At 44.0% G+C, this 25,586-nt stretch overlaps 2 protein-coding genes across 2 annotated transcripts; one reads left to right on the top strand and one right to left on the bottom strand. All coding sequences in view use genetic code 11, as the record gives it.

Annotated features, from left to right (window-relative positions):
* Positions 1-551: 551 nt before the first annotated feature.
* Positions 552-12,051, bottom strand: EGR_02349 (Coatomer subunit alpha; the record flags this gene model as incomplete). Its single annotated transcript, XM_024491598.1, has 10 exons — positions 552-989; positions 2,748-3,178; positions 5,184-5,357; positions 5,443-7,126; positions 8,317-8,391; positions 8,860-9,287; positions 10,480-10,690; positions 11,342-11,575; positions 11,650-11,918; positions 12,006-12,051. The coding sequence occupies 10 exons, from the start codon at positions 12,049-12,051 to the stop codon at positions 552-554; spliced, it is 3,990 nt and encodes a 1,329-aa protein (XP_024354104.1).
* Positions 12,052-13,007: 956 nt separating this feature from the next.
* EGR_02350 (Mediator of RNA polymerase II transcription subunit) lies at positions 13,008-24,407 on the top strand (the record flags this gene model as incomplete). Its single annotated transcript, XM_024491599.1, has 14 exons — positions 13,008-13,028; positions 13,754-14,122; positions 14,162-14,262; positions 14,299-14,733; positions 15,067-15,191; positions 15,725-15,877; positions 15,972-16,063; positions 16,137-16,821; positions 16,902-17,054; positions 17,135-18,716; positions 19,694-20,003; positions 21,384-21,643; positions 23,691-23,748; positions 24,126-24,407. 14 exons carry the CDS (start codon positions 13,008-13,010, stop codon positions 24,405-24,407), a joined length of 4,626 nt encoding a protein of 1,541 aa, XP_024354105.1.
* Between the last annotated feature and the right edge of the window lie 1,179 nt (positions 24,408-25,586).

Raw genomic sequence — 25,586 nt, forward strand, 5'->3', positions numbered from 1 at the left:
GACCTAAAGAAGAAAAGTTCCATTCATACGTTTGCTAAAAAACTGCAATCCTACGTCCAGTTGTCTGATCTAAAGTAAGCTAATCTGTCCTCAGTACAATTCGGTGCAGTTAGCTATCACAAACTGCTAAAAATATCCAACATTCGTGGTGGTAGCAGCGTAAGCGCGAAAATTCCAGTCGTGGACTTTAGATAGTTAGGGTCGTTACACAGGATTTTGCAAAAATGCTATTTTTAATACCTCTATTAAACACAAACATGTTCACCATTGTAAAAAAGCGTGTGCATCGCAGTGTACCATTCGTTATATCAACGCAACCTATGGCGTCGATTAATGGGTTAGCTGTGGTAGAAAGTTTGCATAACTTCGGCAAACTCAAGTAAAAGACATCACACGCATTTTCTTATCAGGAAACACTTTTTAAATCGCTTTGACAAGGACAGCAGAAAACGAAGACCTCTCGGCAGGTAGAAAAACACGAGGGGTAGGCTGAAATGGAGTTAGAGGGTGAAGGTAGGTGGAAATAGAAGGATGTAAAGGAGAGGATAAGATCAGTGTGACTTAGGCATCTGGAGACACATGCCACGGGCGGCCATTCCAATCTCGGTGGTTTTGGTGACACGGCACAATTGGCCCTTGAATTCGGGTTGATAGGCAGCGCCGGAGAGGGGCTCACGCACGCACTCCCCACCACGGTAGATGGGCGTGAAAGAAGCGGGGCAGACCTCGAAGGGGTTGCGTGGATCATAGGCCAACTCGAAGGCGTCCACAGGGTTGGCGTCGCAGACTCGCAGGATCTTGCGCGTCTGCTCCGCCACCTCCGGTGAGGGTGCCAGGTCCAACAGACGACGTGCCATCAGCGCCGCGGTGCGCAAATTCTTCAGCTTGAACAGCAGGTTCACCGCTGTGCGCAGGGTCAGCACTAGGTGGGGCAGTTCCAACTTCATGTGCGTGAAGTAACAGGCCAGTTCAACATTACGAACTCTGTCCTACAGGGTACATATAAAAAAGGCAGACTTTATTAAAAGACCTAGGGAAAACTGAATTCTGAGCAAGTGCTTTGTACCAATTACAATAATTTTAAAAGCCTCACCGTCATCATTCGAAATTAATGAGGCCAATCTAACGCAGTTGAATAAACGATTAAGCATTGAGTGTGGGGTTTATAGAGAACTCTTGGCGAACCGCTTCTTGTAGGAAAAGTGGAAACGATTCCGCATTAAAACATCTTGAAGAACAGAAGATTTACAGATAAAGAGATACATAAAAATTATCTTGCTAGCAGATTGCAGGCTTGGATACCTGAGAAAGTAAACTTCGTTATCAGGTGATTCAGACACAAAGATGAAGTCACGTCATTCCTTCAAGAAATTTCCAGCATCTGACCAAAATCTCAAGTTCTTGATTCTTTATGTACCAGAAAAAAAGCAAGGTTTACAAGAATTTTGATCTACAGCAGTCCAATAAACAGTCTTCTTGGTCAGGGTTAAGTGGGATTCGCAAGGGGAATTCAAAAAGTGGTACAACATAGGCCCTCCTAAATTGGTTTAATAAAAGTTGTTATGGCAATACACAGCCACTTAAACTCAGGTAGATGTCGAAGCGCATTAGTGGGTGATTTAATTGACCCATTCAACACACACACACACACGTGGAATGGTGGTGCTGATTCAATTAGATGATCGTTACTACGGGGGCAGAGACTTGCTAAGCTTGGAGGGGGTATTACTAGAAATTAATCCCCAAGGTAACCTAACTTCGAGGTACCATAGTAGCAGTGCTCCACAAGAAATCTAAGGCCTGTAACTATTTCACCAAAGCCAATGCACTGAGCGTTCTAGCAAGAACGAGGTAAAATATCAGACGGAATTGGAAGATAATCGAGAGTTAGACGAATTAGCTAACGGTACTGCAGTCGAAATACTGCAGAAAGGCACTGCAATCCCAAGCACTTTCGATCTCGCGAACAGTCGATCTGCGTAATTCAGATATCCAATTGCACATTCCGAGGCATAGACAATTCCTATAGAGGCCATAGAGCTGCCGATTCTCCAATTCACTCTAACGACACTATTAACAATCATTGAGAAAAAACACACAACAGAAATTGCACAAAACTTCCTAAGTGAACACAAGGAAAAGAAACTTGTTCACAGTTCATCTACTTGTCGTGTGCACCCGGGTGCGGTTTTTACCATAGCTTGCATTACTACTGTGCCACAAACATTAAATCTCACCCAAAGAATGTTAAAAAGGCAAGACGTTTGAGTTAAGTCAGTACACAGTAATTCTGGTCACGTATTTTAAGCGTCCCATCTCTCACCGCCATAACAGGTATTTTTTTGGACCTATACACCTTGCCGCTTAAAACATGTAGCAAAGTAGAAATCATAAACACATCATACCTAATCGAAAATCAATAACACTGCCAGAAACCGCAGGCAGCGTCTTGTAAGAGTATTTTCAAAAAGGGCATTGTAAAAAAAACGATCTGAAGCATACTTGGGTGCCAAACACTTTCATTTGTAGACGGGAAATTGAAATAACGAGCAAAATCGAGTCAAAATCATTATGTGGCAATTCAGTTCACCACAAACATGCACAGCTCTAACTGACATTCACGATACCAGCTTGAGACACTTCTGCACGACACTTCAAAACAAGACGGAAGGCATAACATGGCTGAACCAAAGTCATGCGAGGAGAGCGATGCCGAATTTATTCAATGTAAAACAACAATTGATCACCTTATCGGATTCCTTCGGCAGGGTCTTGCGAGTCATCTCCATTTGGAGACCGATTATGTACTCCTTGCAAATGTTTATGAGGCTCTTAGCCTCGGCCTCCTCAGTGTTGTTCTCCACTAGGAGGAGGGGTACGGAGAGCATGATAGAGCGAAAGCGCTCGACAGCGTCAGCGAACTTGGCCTTCGTGGTCAGCTGGTAAGCGGTCTGCAGGCGAGAGATCAGGTGCTCCAAACGTAGCGGCACCGCGGGAAGTGCCGCGGCCAGTGCCCCGCGGGTACGGTGGGCATAGATGCGCAACGATGGACTATGCGCTAGCCCCGGGAGTACCATTCGCGAGGCCGCATAGAGGGCGTGGAAGATGGAGGCGTACGGCTTGAGGTCCACCACACCCACCTGCTGGTTCAGTAGACGCATCGCCTGTGCATAGGAGCCTGTAGAGCATCAACACTTAAAAAGTACTCATGTATATCAAAACGGCAATTGTTTTGGTGGTATTTCAAAATGTACGAAATCTTAACCCATCAGTAATTCGACTTTCCCGATGGTGACACGAAGCTGTACTCATGTTATTTATTATGACAACCTCCCAACTCTTCTCTGCTCTCTTTAACAAGGCTAACTTTAGCCTCGAATTGATCGTCACATCTTCGGCGATAACGTGAACGATGCCACCTCAGAATTCCAGCTGCATTCTAAATACTTTACGAAAAATAACTTGACACTAGTGAGGAAACTGATAAAATTCAGTAACTATTCATCTTATAAGTTCTCATCGAAGAGTTGGCATTAAAGCTTACTACAATGGAAGCGCGATGACCAGTCCGGCGAAAGCCGGAGAATAAATTATAATTGCAATTAATGCATCGTCAAATCAACTAAAAAGTACAAAAAACAGCTCAAATAAACTATTTAAGTACGAGCTAGCTGACAAATTTCCTAAAAAAAAAATTAATTTCCATGTTGCGAAGACTTTGAAAAGTCTGAGTACTGTATTTCCCAAATATTCAAACAATTGTAACAAACCACCATCAATATGGTCAGCAGAGCGCAAATTTAGGGTTAGATGCAGCCGAAAGGATCACACCGGCCATTCAAAAATTGGAGCAACAGTGACACTTTCTTCGATGGCCGTTGTTGCGTGTGCTTGCATCAATATCGTGAATTCTTTCAAAATGGCCAACCGGTTGCACATCTTTTGGGTGCAGAAACTCACAATAAAAATGACGGAAATTAAAAAATTTGAGCATGTTGGTCACCCAGACGATGCAGAAATGTTAGCATTTAGGCCAAGAGTCCAAGTTCAGAGGGTGATTTCCAGTCTATAAAACCTCAGCAGACGTCAGAGAAGATTTCCTTGAGAGAGGGCAAAGTGGACTTCATAAAATCACTCTTTAGTATATTATTTTCGGTTTTATTTTTAATAAGCCAATAAATGTAACAGGCCGAAAACATAGGGCAGAAGAGTTGCAAGATTTTATGAAGAGTTTGAAGTAGTGACTCTTCAGGTGACAAACAGAAAAGTCATAAAGACTTGTTTGGTCACGTGAGTTAGAAGCGATTTATGAGGACGTTGTAAGCAAATTTTAAGGTCGCAGATTCGAGGGCATGAAAAGTCCAGGTAAGCTAAGAGGTCACAGGTATTCCAATCTTCATGATGCATTCTATAGAACGGAATTAGTATAAGACGGCATCAACTACCAAGACCGAAAAGTAATACCTTCACTTTACACGCTTGCAAGGGCAAAGAGGTAAGTGATTTTCCACGAAGAACCTCCAACATTGACTTTAGAGGCTTTCCTCAGAAATGTCGTCAAGATAACCGCAAAAGGTTTGTTAAAGGCCCGGTGTCCAGAGCCTGGGTTCAGGCACACGCCCAGTACACATTGACACCACAGGTGTGGAAAAAAAGCGGCGCAAAGGTGCGCGAGACATCGTGTGCACACAGTCGGTGCGCCCACGTACCCACCCACCCGTCCGAGGGCAGCAGCTGCGCCGTAAGTTAACACCGCGGTTGGGCGCTAATTGGGTCTCTTGAAAGCGAATTGGAAACCAAGGTTGTACCAAATTGAGTCAAATAACTCGAAAACACAAAGAACCATAACATGGAGAGGGTTTAGTCTATCACCCTGCCTGTTAACTCTAACGCTGTAGACTTTCTCGCAATGTGCATATGATTCACAAATACCGCCGGTTATCAATGGCAGAGGTGAGTAGAAGCACCGCAAACAAGATAACTAAGCTGGTTTTTGACTACGTCCAAATATTCGTTGTACTTATTTTGGACGATTTTTGACAAAATAAAACCCATTAACTCATGACAGATAAGTCCGATGGCAGACGGTTAAATGCTCGAAGAAGAATCAAATAATACCGACAAAACGTTAGTTAAACAGAGCATCTTCGGATGAAAGTGCAAAAAAACGAAGCGAAACCTACCAGCAAGAACGTGATCAACAGCAAGTGGGGAGTTGTCAACCCAGTAAGAGTCGGGTGAGCGACCCGGTGTAGGCTCAATGAAAGTTTCCAGCGATGCTTTCTCCGAGTTCTCACCTCCCGCGGTGCCGAGGACTTCAGGTGGAAGATCCAGGTCCTGTTCCACGTCCCAGCCACCTGCGGAAGCAAAGACAAAGCGATGTAACTTTAGCCATCCGATCGAAATGACAGAAATAGCTGAGTGGGAAAAAAATCAATTGACTTTCTTCATTACCACCCAGATCGTCGTTTGGATCCTCCTCCTCATCACCGAAACCGCCTCTGGTGAGCTTGCCTTCGCCTTCCTCCTCCAACGCCAAATCGGCATCCTCGCCCCAGTTGGCCACTTCGTTAGGATCCATGTTGATGGAAGCCTTATCAACCTTGGGCAATTGGATCCTTGGCCCGGACACCGTTTCGGTATCCTCCAGACCCGCCTTTCCGATAGCCACTTCGAAGAAGTCCTTATGCACACTCAGAGTGGGCCAGTTCTCCTCTGCCACCTCTGGTGCTGATGCTGGTGGGGACGGGACCAGCAGCTTGGCCGAGGGGTTCGCTGGAGGCGCTGATTCTCCGTTCTCTGCAAGCTTCTCCGATTCCTGCGTTAGGCCATGCGTACAAGCAGTGAGGAGAGCCAGAGAGCCTCGATTGCAGTTCTTCAGCACCTTTACACGCTCGGCTACATCGCCCAATAATAGAGCGATCTGGTACTGCTTCCCCAAATCACGCCGCACCTCCGCTATTTTCATCATTTTACGCAGTTTCTCCAGATTACCCGTGATAAGGTAGAGAAATGTAAGTTTAGAAAAGTTTTTGGTTCTCTGGTAGGCCATCTCGAGGATGTTGATGTTGCCCTGTTGCAGAGCCAACTCACCCAGACGCTCCCAACAGGCCTTATCGTCGAGGACACGAGCGGCCTCCAGACCGACGTCCAATTGTCCGCAATCCATTGCGAGAGAGAATCGGGTTCTGGTGTCCTTAACAAAGTGGAGGGCTACTTCGGGGTAACCCTTCTGCTCCAGGTAGCCTATTATCGCTTGCCCGACGAGGTTTGCGTGGTTTACCATGTAGAGCACTTCCTCGTAGCGACGATTGATGAGCGCAAGTTTAAATCGGTACTCGGTGGGATCGACAGAGAGGATTTTAGGTTGACAATCGCGATCCAGACAGAATATAGAATCGCCATGCACTTTGGTGATGTAGATGACCAAGTCAAGAGTACGTATGATGCCGTGGTCACCGTTTAAGAGGCAATACTTGATGTGGGTCGATGTGGTGTAGATAAAAACACCGGCCTCTTCAGCCCATGCGCCACTCTTGATACGAACAGTCTCGTGGATGCTGGTCTTCACCTCCAGCTGGCGATCACATAGGTAGAGGAACATCTTGCTGAAGAAGGCGACATGCTGGCCATCAGGTGACCAGATGGCTTGGCGAATGAGCTTGGTATTTTTGAGAGTTGCCAATGTTCTCCCATTGGCTACAGAGTAGAGGCTCAGACAGGAGGCATCGCGCACCAGAATATTGCCGGTGCCACCGAAGAAGATGAAGTCGGCGCCAGGCAGATCGATTTTCTTGACCTTCTCGTTGGCCGAGTTGCGTACGGCTAGAGTGCCGGGCGCCTCGAGAACGACGAATTTGTTGCGGCCGATCCAGACAGCCCCCGAGCCGTGGCCGCTGCGACTCTCCGCCGGACTATCACTAGCTGAACCATCCTTCGGCAGCTGATAGAGGTCATAGGTAATTTGGGAGATATTGTAGTTGGCAGTGCCCGACTCCGTAAACTGTGGCCGCGATGTTATTATTACAGAGTTCTCTATGTGGTTGTAGGCAATAGCAAACGGTGTTCCGTAACTAAAGGAGAAGAGGACGCGAAAACTGATCATTGAGTCTGAAGACGAGAGTGGCTGCAAAAAAAATAATCATACTTCCAACTGAAAATCGTCAACACTGGTTCAGATGAATTCAATGCCTGGCCTAAAGATGCTGTTTAGCAGTATGGGTGAAAAGTGCATACAAGCAATAAAAGCCACAAGAGATCGAAGACAGACCAAATTAAACGTGGATAAATTCAAGTAGACACTAACTGCATCAGCTAAAAATAAAAGCGCGTGTATCTCTGCTTTGCATCAATACGAAATATTTATGTATGAAGTAAAGAAGCCTCTGAAAAGGCGGGAATCAATGACCGTCGCTTGAGAAGCCATGTCAAGGCATGAAAAGAGGAAAAATGATTAAGATGAAAAAATTGGTTAGCAGCTTGAACTATATTCTAAGGGTGAGTTCTACCGATAAAAAGCATTCTTTGCACAATTGTTTAGGGATAAGAGAAAAATGAATAGTTGGTATCCCCCAGGGGCAGATTTACAGAATTGTGGAACAATCGGTAAAGCATGGAACATCGTCCTATAAAGAGTGAAATCGAGAAATTATACTTCCATGCTGGTAGGCGAGTTAGACTAGCAGAAATATATTCTCAAGTGTGACTTACACATTTTGGTACAAGATCCACTTGAACCAATAGTTTAAAAATTAATGGAAAGTAATGGAACTTTTCCAATAAGTAAGAAATGTCGTTAAAATGGTTGACAAAAAATGCAGGATACATGAAGGCAGTGAAGATAAACATCTATAAAGGATTTTAAACTCAATCACTGGCCAAAAAGCCGTGTTTCAAACGAAGTTTTGGTCAAGCTTCCAATTAGTATGAGCAAAATAAGTATAGTTTGCATACAGCTTGACTGTGAGAAAGTACGGATAAAATGCTCGACATCACCTAGCACTAGAAATAGTCTCAATTTCGTTTCTCAATGCACCTTCCGTGCCGGCAACAAATTGTCTTTGTGAAAATAGGTTTAGGGGACTTAAAAGGGTGGACAAAAGAATTCAAGGATAGGGAAAGGCACAGCAGTACCAGATGAGTAGAGACATTATGACTGACGTTTGTCAATTATGACCAACACCATTAAAAACGAATACTATGTTAGGGTGATATATCACTAAAAAATCACGACAAATCAATTATGATCAAAACGTTTCCTAATAGCAGTTAACATGAGCTTGAAAATTTTTGGAACCAACAGATCCACCAACTTACCCATTTTTGCCGAATACATGGTGGCGTTACACCGGTGTTGCCACCACATGCAGGCATATGCGGCATGTGATGGCACTAATTGAAGTAACAAAAGGAATCATGTGAAATTCACCCCGAGCTGTATGGTACTTAGGTCTTAATAATGAGGACTCATCCCGAATCATGATTCATAACTTACTTACAAAAAACATAGGTCAGGCAAAAAAATAAGGTGGAGCAGCGAACAAACACGGACCACATGGACAGTCAAAAGGGAATGCAGAAGCCCTGCAACTGAAAAAGCAATCGACCTCGCCGACTAAAAGTAGTGAATAAGAAGTACCATAAGATCCAAGTCCGGTTTCTTGAACACGTATGCTAAGTTGGATATGAAACAATTACTTAAACTCCATCTGCATGCAAAGGTTACACTAATAGAAAACCAGGAGTAAATACCAGTAGATAATGAAGGCAAACGTGTCCTTAGGTACATATCAAACGAACATTCACCAGAAAGATTGGGGCAGAGAAAACGATTTCACAAAAGAACGCCTTGAATAATACTTGATTAGCTCTACAGTAATAATTTGATGAAAGATGGTCTCTAGTGTAGAAAACGTACTCCTTGAGAGTCATGACGGGCGAGTCCTTGGTGTTGGCTAAGGTGAGTTTACGCAGCTGTTTGCCCTTTACGTAGAGTAGAAGGTCTTTATGCAGGGTCCAAGCGGGCCGTTCACGCTCCAGTTTGAAAACAATCATGCCTTCATCGTGACCAGCGGCGAAGAGATTGTATGTGGGATGTGCAGCGAGCACCCAGAAGCGGTCCGAGTCGCGCCGAATGGTGGCCACGCAGGCACGCTTCGCCAGGTCCCATATCCGGATTGTCTTGTCTTCAGAGTCCGACAACAGCAGGTCCTGCTTCGGGTGGAAGACGACGCAGCTCACGTTGTTCGTGTGTCCTCTCAGAGTGTCCAGTAGCCAGGCCTTTGTCTCTGCCATACCCAAAACTTCGGGTTGATTTTAAGGAAATCTAATAGTGAAATTAATAGTTAGAAAGGTGGCCCTAATTTTAAGCTTCACATGCTCTGTGCACCAGGTCATACGAACTGGTTTTCCGTCTTCATGGCTCTAAATAAGGAATATTACTCAAATCATGCAAGCAGTACTGATAATTTAGGAAAATCTGTGCGCGCGCAAAATTTCAAAACCGATAGAGAACTAACAGGCAGAAAACATAAAAAGTAGTGTACCAAAAATTCCACACTTTCATAGGTTATTTCATGATATGATCCTTAGGGACCTTAGAAGGTACTCAAACGCAGCAATCCTTTGTGACACGGCTGTGATAGGAACCAACCTTATAACCAGAGACCACCTATTGCGGTAAGTCACTGCAATGGAGCGATTGTGAGAAGCGAACTTAAAAACAAGTGCATCTTCCCTATTTCATTGCCTGAGCCCCCAATCAAAGAGAACTAAATTAGAATGAAAAGCATAAAAGGGAAATAAATAGTTGGCGCCGTACTGAAACAATAAAACTGGAAAGTGGTGGTCGACTATGCCCTGTAACCCTGGTAACAAATATGTTCAGCCGATACAGTAATATTCTTGCGAATAGTTTCCAAGATTCTTCGTCTTTTTCCTGCAATTAGTGGCTACAGAGGAGCGCCCAGAATGCCCCATATCCGTCGTACCGGTACAAAAATCCTCACCTTTCAATTCATCCACAGAAGACTGCGATAACTATATGTCCATAACGAATACACATGGGAGTGGAAATGCGATCAGGCGCGCTCCTTGAATTGAAACACTAACAGTACATCGCCAAAGCTATTGGCTTTTCAGACATCTAGTGCCATTGCACAGTTAGGTACAGCTAAGTACTACTCTGTCTGTTATTACTACCACAAACGAAACCCAAGACCTTTTTGAACCTCTAACGTACCATAACTGACAAATACTATCCTACGTCTATTAATACATTATAGTAATATTAATATGAGCACATACTGGCAATGCCGGTTATGCTAATTAATATAACAGTTAATTGGCGCTTTTTTAAGGAGTTGTACCAACAAAAATTTAATGATAACCAGGCGGCCTCAAACGTATCGAAACGGGGACACAAATAGGAAGGTGTGTGAAGCCAAAAGGCTCATAAAACTCCATAGTACTCAAAACTACCGGTGATACGCCAGAGACGAATCTGGCGATCGTCAGAGGCAGAGACAATGATGGGGAGGGTAGGATGGAAGACGACCCAATTGACGCCTCGATCATGGCCCTCTAGGACGTGGCGTGCGACCACGTCGGTGGGTCCAAAAAATTCGGCATTGCCGCCCAAACCGCTGTGACTCACCGAGTTGCTACCACCGGAGAGGTAACGCACCTGCTCCTGCACATCAGAAAAGTAAATTTACAATAGTGGCGAGGTAAGCAGGAAAAAGCTGCCACCATATTTCAGACGTCATGTTCTTCCAGAGTTACATAAGTCGCCTTTATTTTCACTCTATAGTCTACTTCATTTGCTTCTAATATTTCATATTTGCGTGGCGTAGAGATTTAAGTCGGGAAATCAGGGCGACGGAAGGTTTACGCAATGAGAGATCGTGTAAGACAGAAACTTCAGCTTTACCTCAGTTTTAATGCATCATTATCTATCAAATCTAGTTGTTTAACGGCCAGTAACAAGTCTAGTTATCTGTTAACCACTTCAACTTACAAGTTTTTCCTTTTATTGGGGAAGCAAGTGTAAGGACGGGTAAGGCCAAATTACAATCACAAAGAATCGCCAGCTTTTGATGAAAATATGAGGTTTATCCAGAAAAAAGCACAGATCAAAATGAGACGCAGATGATGAAGTGCACACCTCCAATGAAAAGGTAAAAGTAGTCACAACCTAACCATTTCAAATAAGGGATTTTATGAACATTTGACTCTGCATAACAAGGCTTTAACTCAAATGATCCAAAACATGCAATAAGAACTAATCAAGACAGAATGAAGAAAGAGATGTAAATGGAAGGGAAGGGTACGAAGGACAAACCTCAATTCCGCTCAAACCTGCTGGTGCAATATTCTTTTTACGAAAGCCGGAAATATCCCACACACGAACACTTTGATCAAGGGAGGCAGAAACCACAAGGTCCTCTTTCGGGTGGAACTGTGCACACATCACATAGTGACAGTGACCTGTAAGCACGCAGGCCAATGAACGAGATTGCCAATTCCAAATGCGTATAGTCTGATCGTCTGAAGCACTCAAAATCCACGGATGCTCCTGGAAAGAAATCAAGAACCTTTAACGTCAGACATATTCCGAAAGTGTGGCATGACACATGATCCTAGACGCACGTGGTGGAAGAATGTCGTTCGAATATAATCCATATGCCCATGAAGTGTGAACAAACATTTGCGTTGTTTATAATTCCAAACCTTAATTTTGTAGTCGTCACCACCAGAGACAAACAAAGGCTGGTTCTTGTGGAAGTCTATGCCACGCACAGGTCCTTCATGTTCTTCAAACTTATCAATGAGAGTGCAGGATCTGTAGTCCCACAACTCAATAACACCGGTATGAAGGCCCGACAAAATCCACGGTCTCTTTGGGTGAAAAGCTAAGCCTAAGGAGATTAATTGCATGGTAACAAAGAGCCACAAGAAAACATGAACGAAAATAAAAAAGTCAATTTTCCGAAACATTGCATAACCTTTAACTCTGGCAGAAGACGAATCAAACTTGGCCAGATAAGCCATAACCCCACCGATATGCCTATTTGGAACTAATCAAAGGGAGCGGCTTTAGATTTAGTGGCATAAATAACAGTTCCCAACATAAACATTTGAGCAAAAAAATGGATGGGTTTGAGTTAAATATTGTAACAAATGTTAGCGAAATGTAAAAAATCGTGCAAGACAGGTGTGTGCACTTGTAATTGTCAAGCGCAACCAACAATATCTCCTTCTTATCTTCAATTTATTCCTAAAGCAGGTAAAAATAAGTCATTGTCAACTCTTTCTTTGCTTAAGTGCATAATTACCCTCACCAGTTGAAGTTAAAGGACACCTAAGCAAACCGCAAATCAGGTTTCTGATCACATTTTAACTCGAGCATAGGGACAAAGAAATCCCTTTGAAAATCACTTTGGCTTCGTCTGTATTACCCCAGTTATTTGCCATACTCTTGGCCTTAATAAAGAGCCACCTTGCCTCTTGGTCAATCTACCTTCATCAGGTGAGCTGGCCTCCGTCCCTCTGTATGTTGAATGTATGCATTCTGTCTAAAGTAATGCTTTTTGCTTTTATGAAATTTTTTGAGTGCTACATCGCTGTTTAGGGAAGGGTCACGTGCAGGAATAAAGGTGTGTCGTCTATCCGATGCGATTGCCAGTTAAAGAGCAAAGTCAATTTATATGAACTGCAATTTAAGCATTTTAAATAGCTTGAATTGCCATAGAGGAGTCTTGCTAAAGTTACTACTTTTTGTATACTTGTTAGACTAATGTAACTGAGATGCATCGAAACAGTGCTGGCAAAGAATCATTAGTTGAATTAAAACCCGTCGACAAGTAATAAGCATGCAGCCTATGCTGAGATATCTTTTACACGCTTAAGTTTTTACTTTTAATTTCATTAGCTACTACAAATCCCTCTGCACAAAACATTAAAACAATTTGGACTATGTTAGCAGCCTACGTTCTTTGTAGCCTATGATGTCATACCCTTCACACTCGGTAATTTATTAAGGTTTATGGCAAGAGGAGTTTTACTCTTTTTTTCGAGTTTCAAAACCTTGAGAGAATGTTACTTAAATTAGATGAAAAACCCTATCTTCCCTAACAACAGATTTTGCAATTTAGGGTTGGTATCCTAATCTTAGATCTTATGCACTACTGTCACACCTGCAGCACATGTTAAGTAAGCGAATGAGATTCATTCGACTTTTTTTGTTAAATCCTACAGTTGGATGTGGTGACTTCTAACGGGTTTATGGGTTTCCTATTGAACCAGTTTTTCATCGGTATTTTCATTTTTCTTTGTAGTTTAGGAATTGTACCTTGAAAAATTCAACGCTCCTCCTTAATGTTTTTTAGTGTGCCTTTATCCAAAAGTGTTTGTTGGGTTCCTGATTATTGTTTAGAGTACTAATCATAATCGGGTACCCAGTTAGTTTTACTACCGAGCAATTTGTTCCTGACATCTACGCATTATTTGTTGCAATGGTCCGAACATTGTTTCTGACGATAAGCATGCATTATTTAGCTCTAGAAACGAGTAGATACTTATCTTTGGTAGTATGTCTGGTTCACTTCATGAAGTGTTAGTTTCACCATCTTAGCTGTAGACTATCTCGGAGGCTTTCATATCATCCAGTTTTCTCTTCCGACAGATTTAATTTCAAAATAGTTTTTTGGTTCGGTACTTTAAATCTATGCCATTATTTGCATTCCACTCTTAGCATCATTCTGAATACCTTGTGGCACAGAGACTGGCTATCGAGAACTGCATTGAAACCATATCCCGAATAAGAGCACTTGCCTCACCTGAACCATGTCAACAGCACGTTCGCTTCGCTACGCTTCGAAACCAGCTCTACCGGATCGCCTTGCAATGTGATCTACAGTTGGGTGACACGGGTCCCATCCTCCCTCCGGGGCTTTCATCCTCCGGCGGTATCGCTTGGCGTCTCTCCGCAGACTGCTTCTCCGTTGTCATATCAGCTATCCCAGCTGACGGCTACAGTCTCCCACCCGGAACCACTCCTCCCGAAGATTACCCCGTTAGCGTCGCTGCTGTCCATTTTGAGTTCAATCAGGACAAACCAATAGTACCTACACCTTTTCTTCTATAACCTCTCTCGCAATAGGAATGCACTGTGCTAGTTGAAGATCTAAAGAAGCGCAACTATAACTCACTTTTAAAACATGTGAAAAATTTAATCGCACTCTACGATCTTCCTGGTGAAATGTAAGGTTTGGCTTTGTACCTAATGCCTCTCCTTAGAGCTCAACGATGCCGAGCATATCTATGTCTCCAGGCTTTAGAGCAGGATTTATTGATGCTTACGACCGCGGTGAGCAATCGAATACCCAATGCTGCTGCTCCGCTGAATCTTGAACTCCCTAGCCTCCCCTGCAAGCTCACCAACTCCCCAAGTGACGTGAACTGTTTAGCACAGTCCATAAATGGCTCGGCGGTGGGTCAAGTGGTCCAGCGTACTGGTGGCGCCTTCACCGTCCTCACATACTTCGTCTCGGCCGCACAGAAGGCCATCGCGGTGTCACACACTTCAAAACATTCTGCTCAAGTGGATCCGGAAGCTGGAATGCTTGGCGGCTTCTGTGCCTCTGTTGGTCTACGTGCCACTGCCAACGCGAGTCAGCACTCCCTACCCCTCGTCTCCTTGGTGAACATAATAAAAGATGCTGATGGATATAAGTACGTTAGATGCATTGATCTTCACTTTATTAATATCTTCTTAAACATTTTGTGGTGTCACATGAGTTATCTATGAGAGACAAGGATTTTAAGGTAGGGGTGAGTTCTAGATAATGTGAATTGGTAGCATATCTAGTGTATCACTTTACTAGTAAATACAAACTTACATGAGTGTTTTTGTTAAGGATTAAAGTAGTTCAATAATTAATGCGTTTATATCTAGAAATTACGGTGATATTTTCTTCCCGCCTGTAATGTCACGTCACTTGAGGAGTTAGAGAAATTCACCCACTTAAGTCGTTAAAATGATGTCAAAGATTATTCTTTTTTTAGTGTTGCGCAGTTTACAAACGCGGACAATATTACTCGCGTGAAAATTGCTGCTGAATTCTTCCTCAGGCTTCATCCACCCCTTTTATTTGACGTTGAATCCATTTCGGAGATTGAGGCAATAACACGTAAGCTGGTTTTCTTAGTAATGGGATTTAAAAACCCATAATTGGCGCTCTCTGATCTGCTTACTTCTTGTTTGACAATAAATTAACAGAAATTCCAATGGATTATTTGAAACAAAGCGAACCACTGCCTCTTCACTATCTTCTGCTACGTCAACATAATCAAGAAGGTCTTTCATTTATCGACGTGCACATGGTAATTTATTAACTTTTTGTATTCCCTCAGATAAAACGAGAATTCCAGACTCCGCAAAATTTACTCAAATAAATCTTTAAAATGGGTACTTTCTTACCCTTTTATTTCTTATCGGCTTGAATCGTAACGCTACCTAGAACCAGGTGATTACGTATCATTGCGATTTGTCGCATCCACTCACTGAGTGAGTGGACATTCACTCTTCCTGACGCTTATTTTTTAAGCCTACTTTTGGTCTTCCAAATAACGCATGCTTTGACCATGTCATTATCACTCAAGGCTTGCTTTTTCAAATCTCTTAAGACCCTCCCCAACAAGGTACAGCATGCTTATCACGTAGTTTCCAATAATTTACGCGGCTATGTTATCAACGAAATTGCATTCACGTGTCCAAGTCAGCTACCCCCACTGATTCAACTTCTTCGTCGAAAAGCTGCTTGGCTGTCATTTGTGGAGTCCTTTCTACTTCATCCTAGAAAACCCGCTGTCAAAGGTATGCGTACGTCCTTGTTTTCGCTGTTTTTCTTTTTTCTACTTATAAAAATTTAAATAGTAAATAATGTATTGTGAATATCCCACACTTTCAGATGAGGACCTGACCTACAGGTTTTGCGTCAACATACCTTCCCAGACCAGTATTCTCATCAACTTCCAGCACCCACTTTGCAATCGGAGACAGGTAAAAGGTAATACCATGATTCGCTCGCCTAGTCAATTTTATCACCTACCACCTCAGAATCTTTTCAATCGAGCGTCTCAATTTAGTGTCTATTCATATGGGCGATCTCGGTGTCTCTGAGGCACGTGTACTGGGTGCAGTCTTACCTGAGGAATTCCGCCTCGATTCAGAGCAGAACAAGGCAAAAGAGAACGGCAACGAGGACAAATACAACCCCACTGGAATTCTTACACGCTCGCACAGTCTGCCAGTCGCCCTCACCTGGCTTCTTCTCCAATTGGGCTGTCCTGTGGTCAAGATGTTGACATCCACGTTTCCGAACAAGTCGGTGACTAGCAGCGGCACCTGCAAAACTATCAAACCAGTCGGTCAGCGACGACCAGCGGTCTATTTGGCTCGCGCCCGCAATGCTTTGCACCTCAGCGACGACGCATCGGCGGACGGCCTACTGGCCGGCGCGGACAAGTTGTCCGAGAAATCTCTGCAGGATGCCGAGCGTCTTTTTCTCAGTGGTGGAGCTGAAGGTGGCGCTGGAATCCTCTACGATCCCACTGCAGGGACTACGCCTTCTTGGCCTGTTCTGCAACCATCTCAATCCCTGCCACCACTGCCTTCACCACAGCAATTCCCCTCTCGACCGATGCTTCCACCTGGTGTTATGGCAACCACTCCTCCTGCCGGTCTGGTGTCAGACCAACACTCCGTTCCCGCACCGAAAGGGCTTGATGACACATTCTCTTCTCCTGCCCTCCCCTCAAGTTTGTTGAATCTTTCACTTCTCAAAATCCTGTCAGCACAACTTTTTTCTGTTGCAATCCATGTCTATTTTCACTTACAGACAATCAAACTTTCCGATCGATGCCGATTATTCCCGGGGTTATGACCACATCAGCCACCACCCTTTTTGGCCAGCCAATGAAGCTACCCATATCCTACCCCGCTGCCTCCACTCCTTCAAGTCTTGGATTCAAGCCCCAAACCCCCGCCTCATGTAATTTTTACTCAACCAAGTTATCCAATTGCGTATTCTTATAAAAACTCAAATCCCTCCTTAAAATTGCCTTCTCACAGGCAGTGGCTCCATGCTTGTGAGTCTGCTAGATGAGGATAATCCACCCCAAAGCCTCCCCCAACTGTCTCACGTGGGCCCTTCGGTATTGCCTCCAAACCGAATTCTTTCCTCTCCAGTGACTGCTGCCACGCCTCTTCCGCCCTCCCCTATCACTGCTCAGGTGCCCAACAGCAATCATTCCACATCTCTCACTCTCATGTCGACTTATCCCAAGTCTTCGGGCAGTTCCGACGTTCTCAGCCACCTCCTCACCAGCACTGGCAACGTTGGCGTCGGTGGCAGCAGCAGCACTTCCATTAGTTTGAACAGCAGCGCCAACAGCAGCACGCAATCGCTCCCCCCTGCCCTCAAATCGGCAACCAATTCGGAGACAGGTGTGTCCAAAAAGGGCCGAAAGCGACGCGTTGATCCCGCCATGGGCAGTTTCATCTCCACCCTTCCCACCCGTGCAGCCATCATCGATGCGATGAAACAGCCAACAAAGCCAACCCCCTCTAAGCCGGCAGTGCTCGCAAAAGAGTCCGTATATGATTTTGAGGACTGTCCCTCCTCCACAAATATTGCTCCACCTCCTCTACCGCCTCCCCCACCTTCCAAGCCTTTCGCCTTCACTGACGTTTCCGCACCAGAACGTACGGCTGAACGGAAATCGGGTCTCAAGTTTGTTATCAAAACCAACCGGGGTGGATCTGGCGGTGGCTTAACTGCTGCTTCTTCTGCTTCTGCCACCACTCCAATGGAAAACACTGCCGTGGTGACTAAACCGCGGACGAAGGCAGTGGAGGGCAAGCCGTTTGCTCTCTTCAAACAAATGCAACAGCAACAACAACCCTCCACATCCTCACAACATCCTAAAAAGGAGCGTAAACGACGTGTTTCCTCGAAGGGTAAGGAGGTGCAGCCATCTCTGGTACTGTCCATTTCATCACCGAAGGTGTTCCCGTCTGCACCAATGGCAACACCGACTCCATCCCCTAAGAAACACGGACTTGTTAAGGGCAAACCGGGTCGAAAGAAGACTTTTTCCGCTAGTTCTGAACCGAAACGGAATCGTCTCATTTCCTCGGATGAGCCTCCAATTGAATCGGGAGCATTGGCTCCGAGCAGCGGAGTAAGTGGTGTTGTCAGTAGCAGTGGTGGCAATGGCACGAATCGTCTGATCAAGGGCTACAAGATTCCAAAAGTGCGCAAGCTGCCCTCCCCACCGTCCAACAACGCACCATCGGTTTCATCACAGTCGACCAATCAGGAAGAAGCAGTAATGCGAGCCGAAATAACATCCACGGCAACGGCGGTATCAACTTCGCTACCCCCGCCTCCGCCACCAGCACCGGCGACATCGAGCACCATCTCCACCACAACAAAGTCGCAGCAGCGTTCGTTGCTATTTATCGTGGAGAACCTGAAACGAGCAGTGGTTGAGTCGAGTACGGCGCCACAGTCGCATCAGCAGCAGACGTCTTCGGCCACTGTCGTCGAATTGGCGCGTGGCAGTACCGAGGGTCCCGGGGACGCGGCCAACATTGCTGAGGACACTCTTCCTGCTGACTCAAATGATAACCTTTTTGAGAAATTTAGCAGGTAATTGTCTTTTCCACTTATTCTCTATCATTTAGATGTGGATTTGAAAGCGTCTTTTTCATGACAGTTAATTAACAGGAGTGGCACACTTAGCGTCACCCATTAGGTTTGGCAACAATGTGGGCAGTTGGTGTTTTATGTATGATTCAAATGTCAATTAGCACTGAGGCTTCTCTCTTGAGTGTTATCCTCGTTTCTCTTAGTTATTCGTGATTTGTAGTACCGATAAGGCATATCAAATCCATCAATAAAACCGAACTTACCTGAAATTTTGATGCGTTTAGGCGGTTGTCAACTCTCACATTAGTTGTTGGGTTTTCTAATTTCGGTAGAATTTAGAGGCGCATCTTTTATTCAGTAAAAAGCATTAAGAAATTTACTTTTAAGGCTTTTTCATGTTTAAATGAGTCCCTACAACTTGTGGTTCTGGTACATTAAACGCATTTATTTGGAGCGAATTCTTTTTAACGGGAATTATGAATGCGGATGAAGTGTCGAGTGTTTCTATCCAGGATATTTCTTTTTCTCTTTTATCACTCTGATGTTGTGTTACCCGCTTATCTGAATTACTTGTTTTTTCCCAAATAAGAGGACGCAATAAATCCTAGGATTCTACTCTTTGAATCGAAGTATTGTAAAAGCTTCTCATTGATATTTAGCTCGTTAGATCATGGTCTCATCGTTACTGACCATGGTTTGAATTATGTGCGTAGGGCTCATGCCTCCGCGCTAAACTTCTCATTTTTTTTACTCGGCGATCATCTGATTTGGTTTAGTGTCAGGTAATCAACTACAAAACTGTCGGATTCCTCGTGGATGGAGTAGGGTTAAGTTTGCTCGCTAGATGTAACCTTCGTATAGCGGTGTGGGAGGGTCAGTGATTACGCATACCCATAGCTCACAATGGTGAACACATGCATACATAAGTCATTTTAATTGAATGAAGAGTGCTAATCTTGATGAATTTTATCGGCTAGCAGTGCACCGACTCCGACAAAGGGAGGGACATCGTCGTTAGCACCACTGCCAGCGAAGCGGTTTAAAGTAACGCCAACGCTGGGCCCTGGCGTGTGCGACCTGAATGATGTCAAACTCAACAGCCGACCACCCGAAGACGAGGTGGTGACCGTGACGGGGGCCGGTGCGACAGTGTCCGCAATGCGTGGGGTTGAGGCGGAGCGGGAGGAGAGCGGGGACGTGAGCGCTGCTCTCTTTGGGCAGGATGGGCAATCCGACTCGCAAACACCACCAGCCAGTTTGAACGAGGAGGCCACGGCTGCAGGAGGGGTGAGTCTTCATCCTCTCATCGTTAACACAACTGCACAGCCAGGCAGGTAGCTTCGGTAGGAAAACGATGTTTTACCCTGTAATTTGTACTCGACAATGGGTATTTGATATTTATAAGAGGGCGAAATAGGAAGTCCATTTTTTAGTGATTTTAATCGTTTTCTTCAAACCTTATCCAATATCCCATCAATAAAATTGTCGTGTATATCTCCTATATGGTGAGGGTTTTAGACGTAAATGGGTTATGTAGTGGTATAACAGTGAAGGTCAACTATGGAGGCTCCCATTATAAATTTAAAAAACGATCCTTTCCTACAATTTCTGTTGCTAACATTTCCTGACTAGAGTACTCTCTGTCTTGGAAATGTAATAGTCGATCTGTAGGTGGAGCTGTTGTGAATAACGAAGGAAATTTAGAATGAACGAACTTGGTACGTTTGCACTATTAGTAGCAAGCCTCATATTAGATTAATTGACTTAGCAATCATAATGTTCATTACTTGCCTTTGAAAAGAGTAAATCTGCACAGATCGCATGAAGCAAAAGCTTATTGGCTGGAATGCAGCTTTTTTGATAAAACGACACCTAACCAGGGGCTGTAACTTTGGGTGCGGTGCGTTTAACAACAGAAAATTATGTTGTGATATTTGACAGCATCACTTAAAATGGGAAAGTGTTGCTCGCACCATCCTGAACTGACTTTTTTAATAAAGTCAAGGGCATTGCCAATGTTATTAGCAAATTTTCTTATGGCGAGAATGAATAGACTGTACTGAATGCAGCATGATATCTTTAGCAATGGAATAAATTCCTTCCTCTTTACTTGAATGTACCCAAATTGATAGTTGAAATGTTACATTTGTCGTTGCGTTTTGTAAAGCCATGTAACTGATGGAAGAATTCAAACAACTTTGTCATATGTCTTTGCAGTATGCACGGAATGCTGACTTTTGCCGCTTTTTCCACTTTGCCGTTGTTTGCAGGATGTTGAGGCGCATGCTCTCCGTTGTGTCCAGAAAAGCTTCCCTTAACTCGAAGCCTGCTTTTCTTAAATAAAAACCTATATTATTAAATTATAGAAGACGGTATAGATGCGTTAAGTGCCTTTGCCTTGTTGAAACTTGTTGTAGGCACAAAATCAGTCTTGGTAGCTGCAGGCTGACGCGAAGTTAGCCGTGCTAACGAAACAGGATTTATTGGTTCATCGGCTATGCTAGCACCAAACACAAAAAATCTCCAATTTTCCCTCCTGTGTGTTCTTTTTATCATGATGATGCCCTCACGAAAAAAACAGCATGAGAAAAGCAGCGGAGATATCTTGAATTCGGAGAGATTAGAAGTGTTTTAGTGTGTCCCTCCCTATTCGTTCACTCTGCTCAGCTCATCAAAGCACCGACGGATACGCCCGACTCTCCAACGGAGTCTATGAGCTCCAAAGCCTTTATTGCGTCCAGCAAGATCATCCCGGTCTCGCAGGAGCCGCCTCCGAGTGGTCACACCCCTGCCTTACCCACCGGGACAGTTGCCAATTCCGCTACAGCTGTTGCCTCCTCTTCTTCCCCCTTCTTCAACAAACCACCCTCCTCCAGTCGACTGATATCCAGCACTTTACGGGGTGGTATGGTAAGGGGAGTAGTAGGGTGAGTAATTCGCTTCACATTGTGTTCTTAACGTCCTTGGTTTGAGCAGTTGGATTATTTTCTGGTTTGAAATGTTCGGATTGGACAATGTAACGGAGTAGAAATTTCATAACTCGCGGGAGCGGGATATAATATGTACACTGAAACTATTTAAATAGATTATAAAGGTGATTTCGTGAAGTTACGGCTCTCAGTACTATTGCGCAGAATTTTTTTTCCGAAGCAAATACTAAGTCTCGATTGAGTTACAGGTGGTCATTTATTATTTCGGGTAATGGATAACCTAAGCCATCCATGAGATATTTTTCTTTCCAAATTATTGAAGTGGCGATGAGTCAGGTGGTATGGTAGTAATCAAGGCAGGTAGATGTTGATTCTCTAGAGAAATGTGTATAATTATTTCCATGACCTTTCGCATCGACTACAAGCATGGTTTTATGGATCCCTGGCAGCCAATTTTTAGTGGATACAGTCCATTACAAGTTACTGTCATCGCTTTGCATGGGGCCTAGGCTTAAATGCTCAACGACTTCAATTTTTGTTGATAGCAGTCAACTGAGAGCAGAGTGAAGGGTGTTTTTCGGCATTTCTGTCTTCTATTTACGGTTGTCATTTGTTTACCTCATCCTATTATTTGTGTTTAGGGGAAGTTAAGGAGATGGACTGGGTTGTTTTCTTTCGATCACACGGTTGCTCTCTTGATTTCTGTTTGATTCTTAACTTAAGGTAAGACTGCGAAAAGGACTTACTGTTTGGGACCTTTTCAAGTCCTAGAAGTTTTGCTTGTGCTTGTCCTCCAAAGGGAGTTTATTTTTACCCCGATTTGAAGCACTTGCGACACGGTGTGGTCATTTGAGGTTGATGAAATTACGTTTTGATTTTTTAATTGCATGTCTTATGTGCCAGAATGATATCGTTTCTGTTTGTCTAGTTTTTCAAAATTATGTGGTCTTTAATGACTATCGCGCCCTTTTGCGGATCATTTTGAAGCTTGAAATACCCTGTATAGATTGAAGCAACGTGTTACAGCCCAGGTTGCAGATCCGTGTTTCTGGTCTTCAAACCGAGTCATCATTTAATCTGCATGTTATTCAACTGCCACGAATAACTGTCTGCACTGCGGAATCCCTAGCCTTTTAGTCGGTCAAAATAGTATCTCTGGGGGCTTGTTACTATCTCTTGTGGTTAGTTTCACTATTAATTCACTCTTTTATGGCTTTGCGCGTGAAATTTATTTCGCGTCCCTTTGGTATTTGAAATTTAGCTGAGTGTTTTTTTTTCTTTAATCCGGGGAGGAGGATTATCAACTTTGCCGCTGTCGGTTGATGTTCACCAATGCTGCGAAAGCCACTACTTGCATGATGCTGCAGGGTAATTATTTATGCGGATTGAGTTGATGACAATAATTTCACCCATTTTGCTCGGCTGTAATAGCTACCAACACTAACGGTTGAGTTAACAAGCACGGCAAAAACACTCAGCTAAGCAGTTGTCGCCTTGAGGCTTTTTCTCAAAGAATTGGTCAGTTTTGGGCAGTAGGCGTTCGATTGCCACATTACATTTCTATTTTTAATCAAACATCTGAGTTAGCTGTCGCCGCTTGTGTCTCTTTTTTTCTCTAAACCGTTTTTAATTAAATATGTGTTACTTATCTATTCTTTCGGGTCACTGTTAATATTAAAATTTATTTGGGACAGACTATTAGCCCACCTCCACTTGACACTGCTATCGTTCATCAGCGTAGCAGCCCTACATTGATTGACATCGTCACCTCATAGTTTCGCTGCGAGGTCATTGACGTTTCACAAAGCGGCATTAAAGTATGTTTTTGCAAAAGCGAGGAATAGCTGTAGCGGGAATGTTACTGCAGTAGAATGGTGAATTACTCGAGTGACTAAAATTGATACATGCGTTTTTTTATTTACGCGTTAATTCATGTCAATATGGGCATATTGTGGCTGGGCGCTGCGCCAACGGGCACCATATTCTGCACTTTCGCATTGCGAAGGAAACAAGTAACGCGCAGCCTATTTGTTTTCCTTTGCAGCCCAAGGTTCAATTACCTCCGCGGTAGCTGGAGCAGTAGACCCTACGGCTCTCCAATGGTATGCTGTTTTTGCCCATAACCTCTCGTGTTTTTAATGCCTACCCCTACCACTATTGCAAGCGCCACACCACTTGATGGCGCTCGCTCTAACTGGCACTCGATTTTCCAGTGGTCAAATGCTAGATCGTAAAAAGAAACAATGTAATCCAAATTCAACATGATTTTACTACCCCTCACGATCTAGGGAATGCGTCGACTGGTGAGAATCTTAATTACAAATAAAATTTGCTCTCGTCTGAAAGCCTCTCTTGCAGACTTGCAACGCTTGCTTTCTGTGTATTTTTGCTTTCGTTTATGCTCTCCACACCTTGTATCATTCCGAGAATGCTGTAGCCCCAACTCGTAGGAGTGTTTACCATTTACTCTGACCTTCAGATACCTCGAGGTGCGGTGGGCGGAGGTGGTGCGGGTCGACTTCCACTCCCTCCATGGGGAGGTGGGCCAGGTGGACCCCCTCAACCACCACCCGGTCCAGGGAGTGGTGTTGGTGTCAGTGGTGGCTGGGGTCCCCCAAGGGGCGGCGCCCCTCTTTATCGCATTGGTGGCGGGGGCAGCGGAGTTGGTGTTGGGCGGGGTGGCGGTGTTAGTGCCGGCAGCAGCGGTGGTGGCGGTCCCTTTTGTGGGGGCGGCAATCGACAGGCGCCTCCGAAAACCTAACCCCTTTATCGCCACTTTCTACCTGCTTGTTTGTTTGGCTCTCTTCTGCTCTCTTGCTAGGCCTACCTGTTCCCCGTGAAGTATTCCAATACTCTCCATTGTAAATTTAAAGTGATCTTTCTTACTTGCCCAGAAATGTATATTTGTGTACACATTGTTATTGCAAGCTGTCTTTTCTGAAGATATGTGGGATTTTTAATTTTGTATATAATTCCTGGAAGATGCTCATTTTTTGCTCTTTTCTGTTCATTTTAACATCCATCCCAGGTCTACAGCTTTTGATTTGATAAACTATTGTTATTGATATTTGTGGTTTCTCTTTGTACGAAAACATTATGACTGGGTAGAATGTTCATGCTTGAAACGCCTTCTAAATACCAACACTTGTGCAGTTGGGACTGTTAATATCAGAGGAAATATCATTTTGTGATGTTTCTCCACAGTTGATACAGGATGAAAAAAACGATGGCTTTAAAGCGCACAACTTTATTCCTAGGTGCGTATCTGGTAGCAGCAATGTCCTAAGACGAGAACGTGGAATCCTATATCATATTCAGAAGGTGTCTACTACTGCTCCATGCTAGCAGCGGGAAAGCATCTATTGGTAAAGTTAAATTTTCTTCCAGAACTTCAACTTGGAGCAAAGTTCTTGTAAACTTAGCGTTTCGCTTTCGCAAAGGCCTTAACCCTAATTTTCTAAATGTTTGTTTTGTTGCTTAGTCGGTACTGCACCGGATGGTTCAGTCGCTCTCGTTCGTGCGTCAAATGCATTATTACCCACGAAAACGACGACTGTGCTGGGTAGCACCCGACTTGTGAAATTCTTTCAAGGGAGGGCGCACTGTTCCGGGCTCACCATTAACAGATTACCTACCTTTGTGCCCCCAGTATTGGAGCCTTGGAATGAGTGGGATGGTAATCATCTCTCATCTGTCTGTTTGACGGGAAAGTCGTTTCTAGGGCCATGCCTTCACGTCAAATTAAAATCAATCTATTGCTATAATATTAATAATCTGAGTATTAACAGTATTGTAACCCGTAGTTCACTCACTACGGGGGAACTCTGGAAGGTTTTTTGAAATTTCTACTTATCTTGCGTTGAACATGGTAATTGGTAGGGAAATGAATAACTCAATGGTTTAGGATCAAGCTCGCCTAGGTTACTGTATGGTTTTCGCA

This window comes from Echinococcus granulosus (genome assembly GCF_000524195.1).
Source record: "Echinococcus granulosus chromosome Unknown EG_S00010, whole genome shotgun sequence".
Taxonomy (NCBI): domain Eukaryota; kingdom Metazoa; phylum Platyhelminthes; class Cestoda; order Cyclophyllidea; family Taeniidae; genus Echinococcus; species Echinococcus granulosus.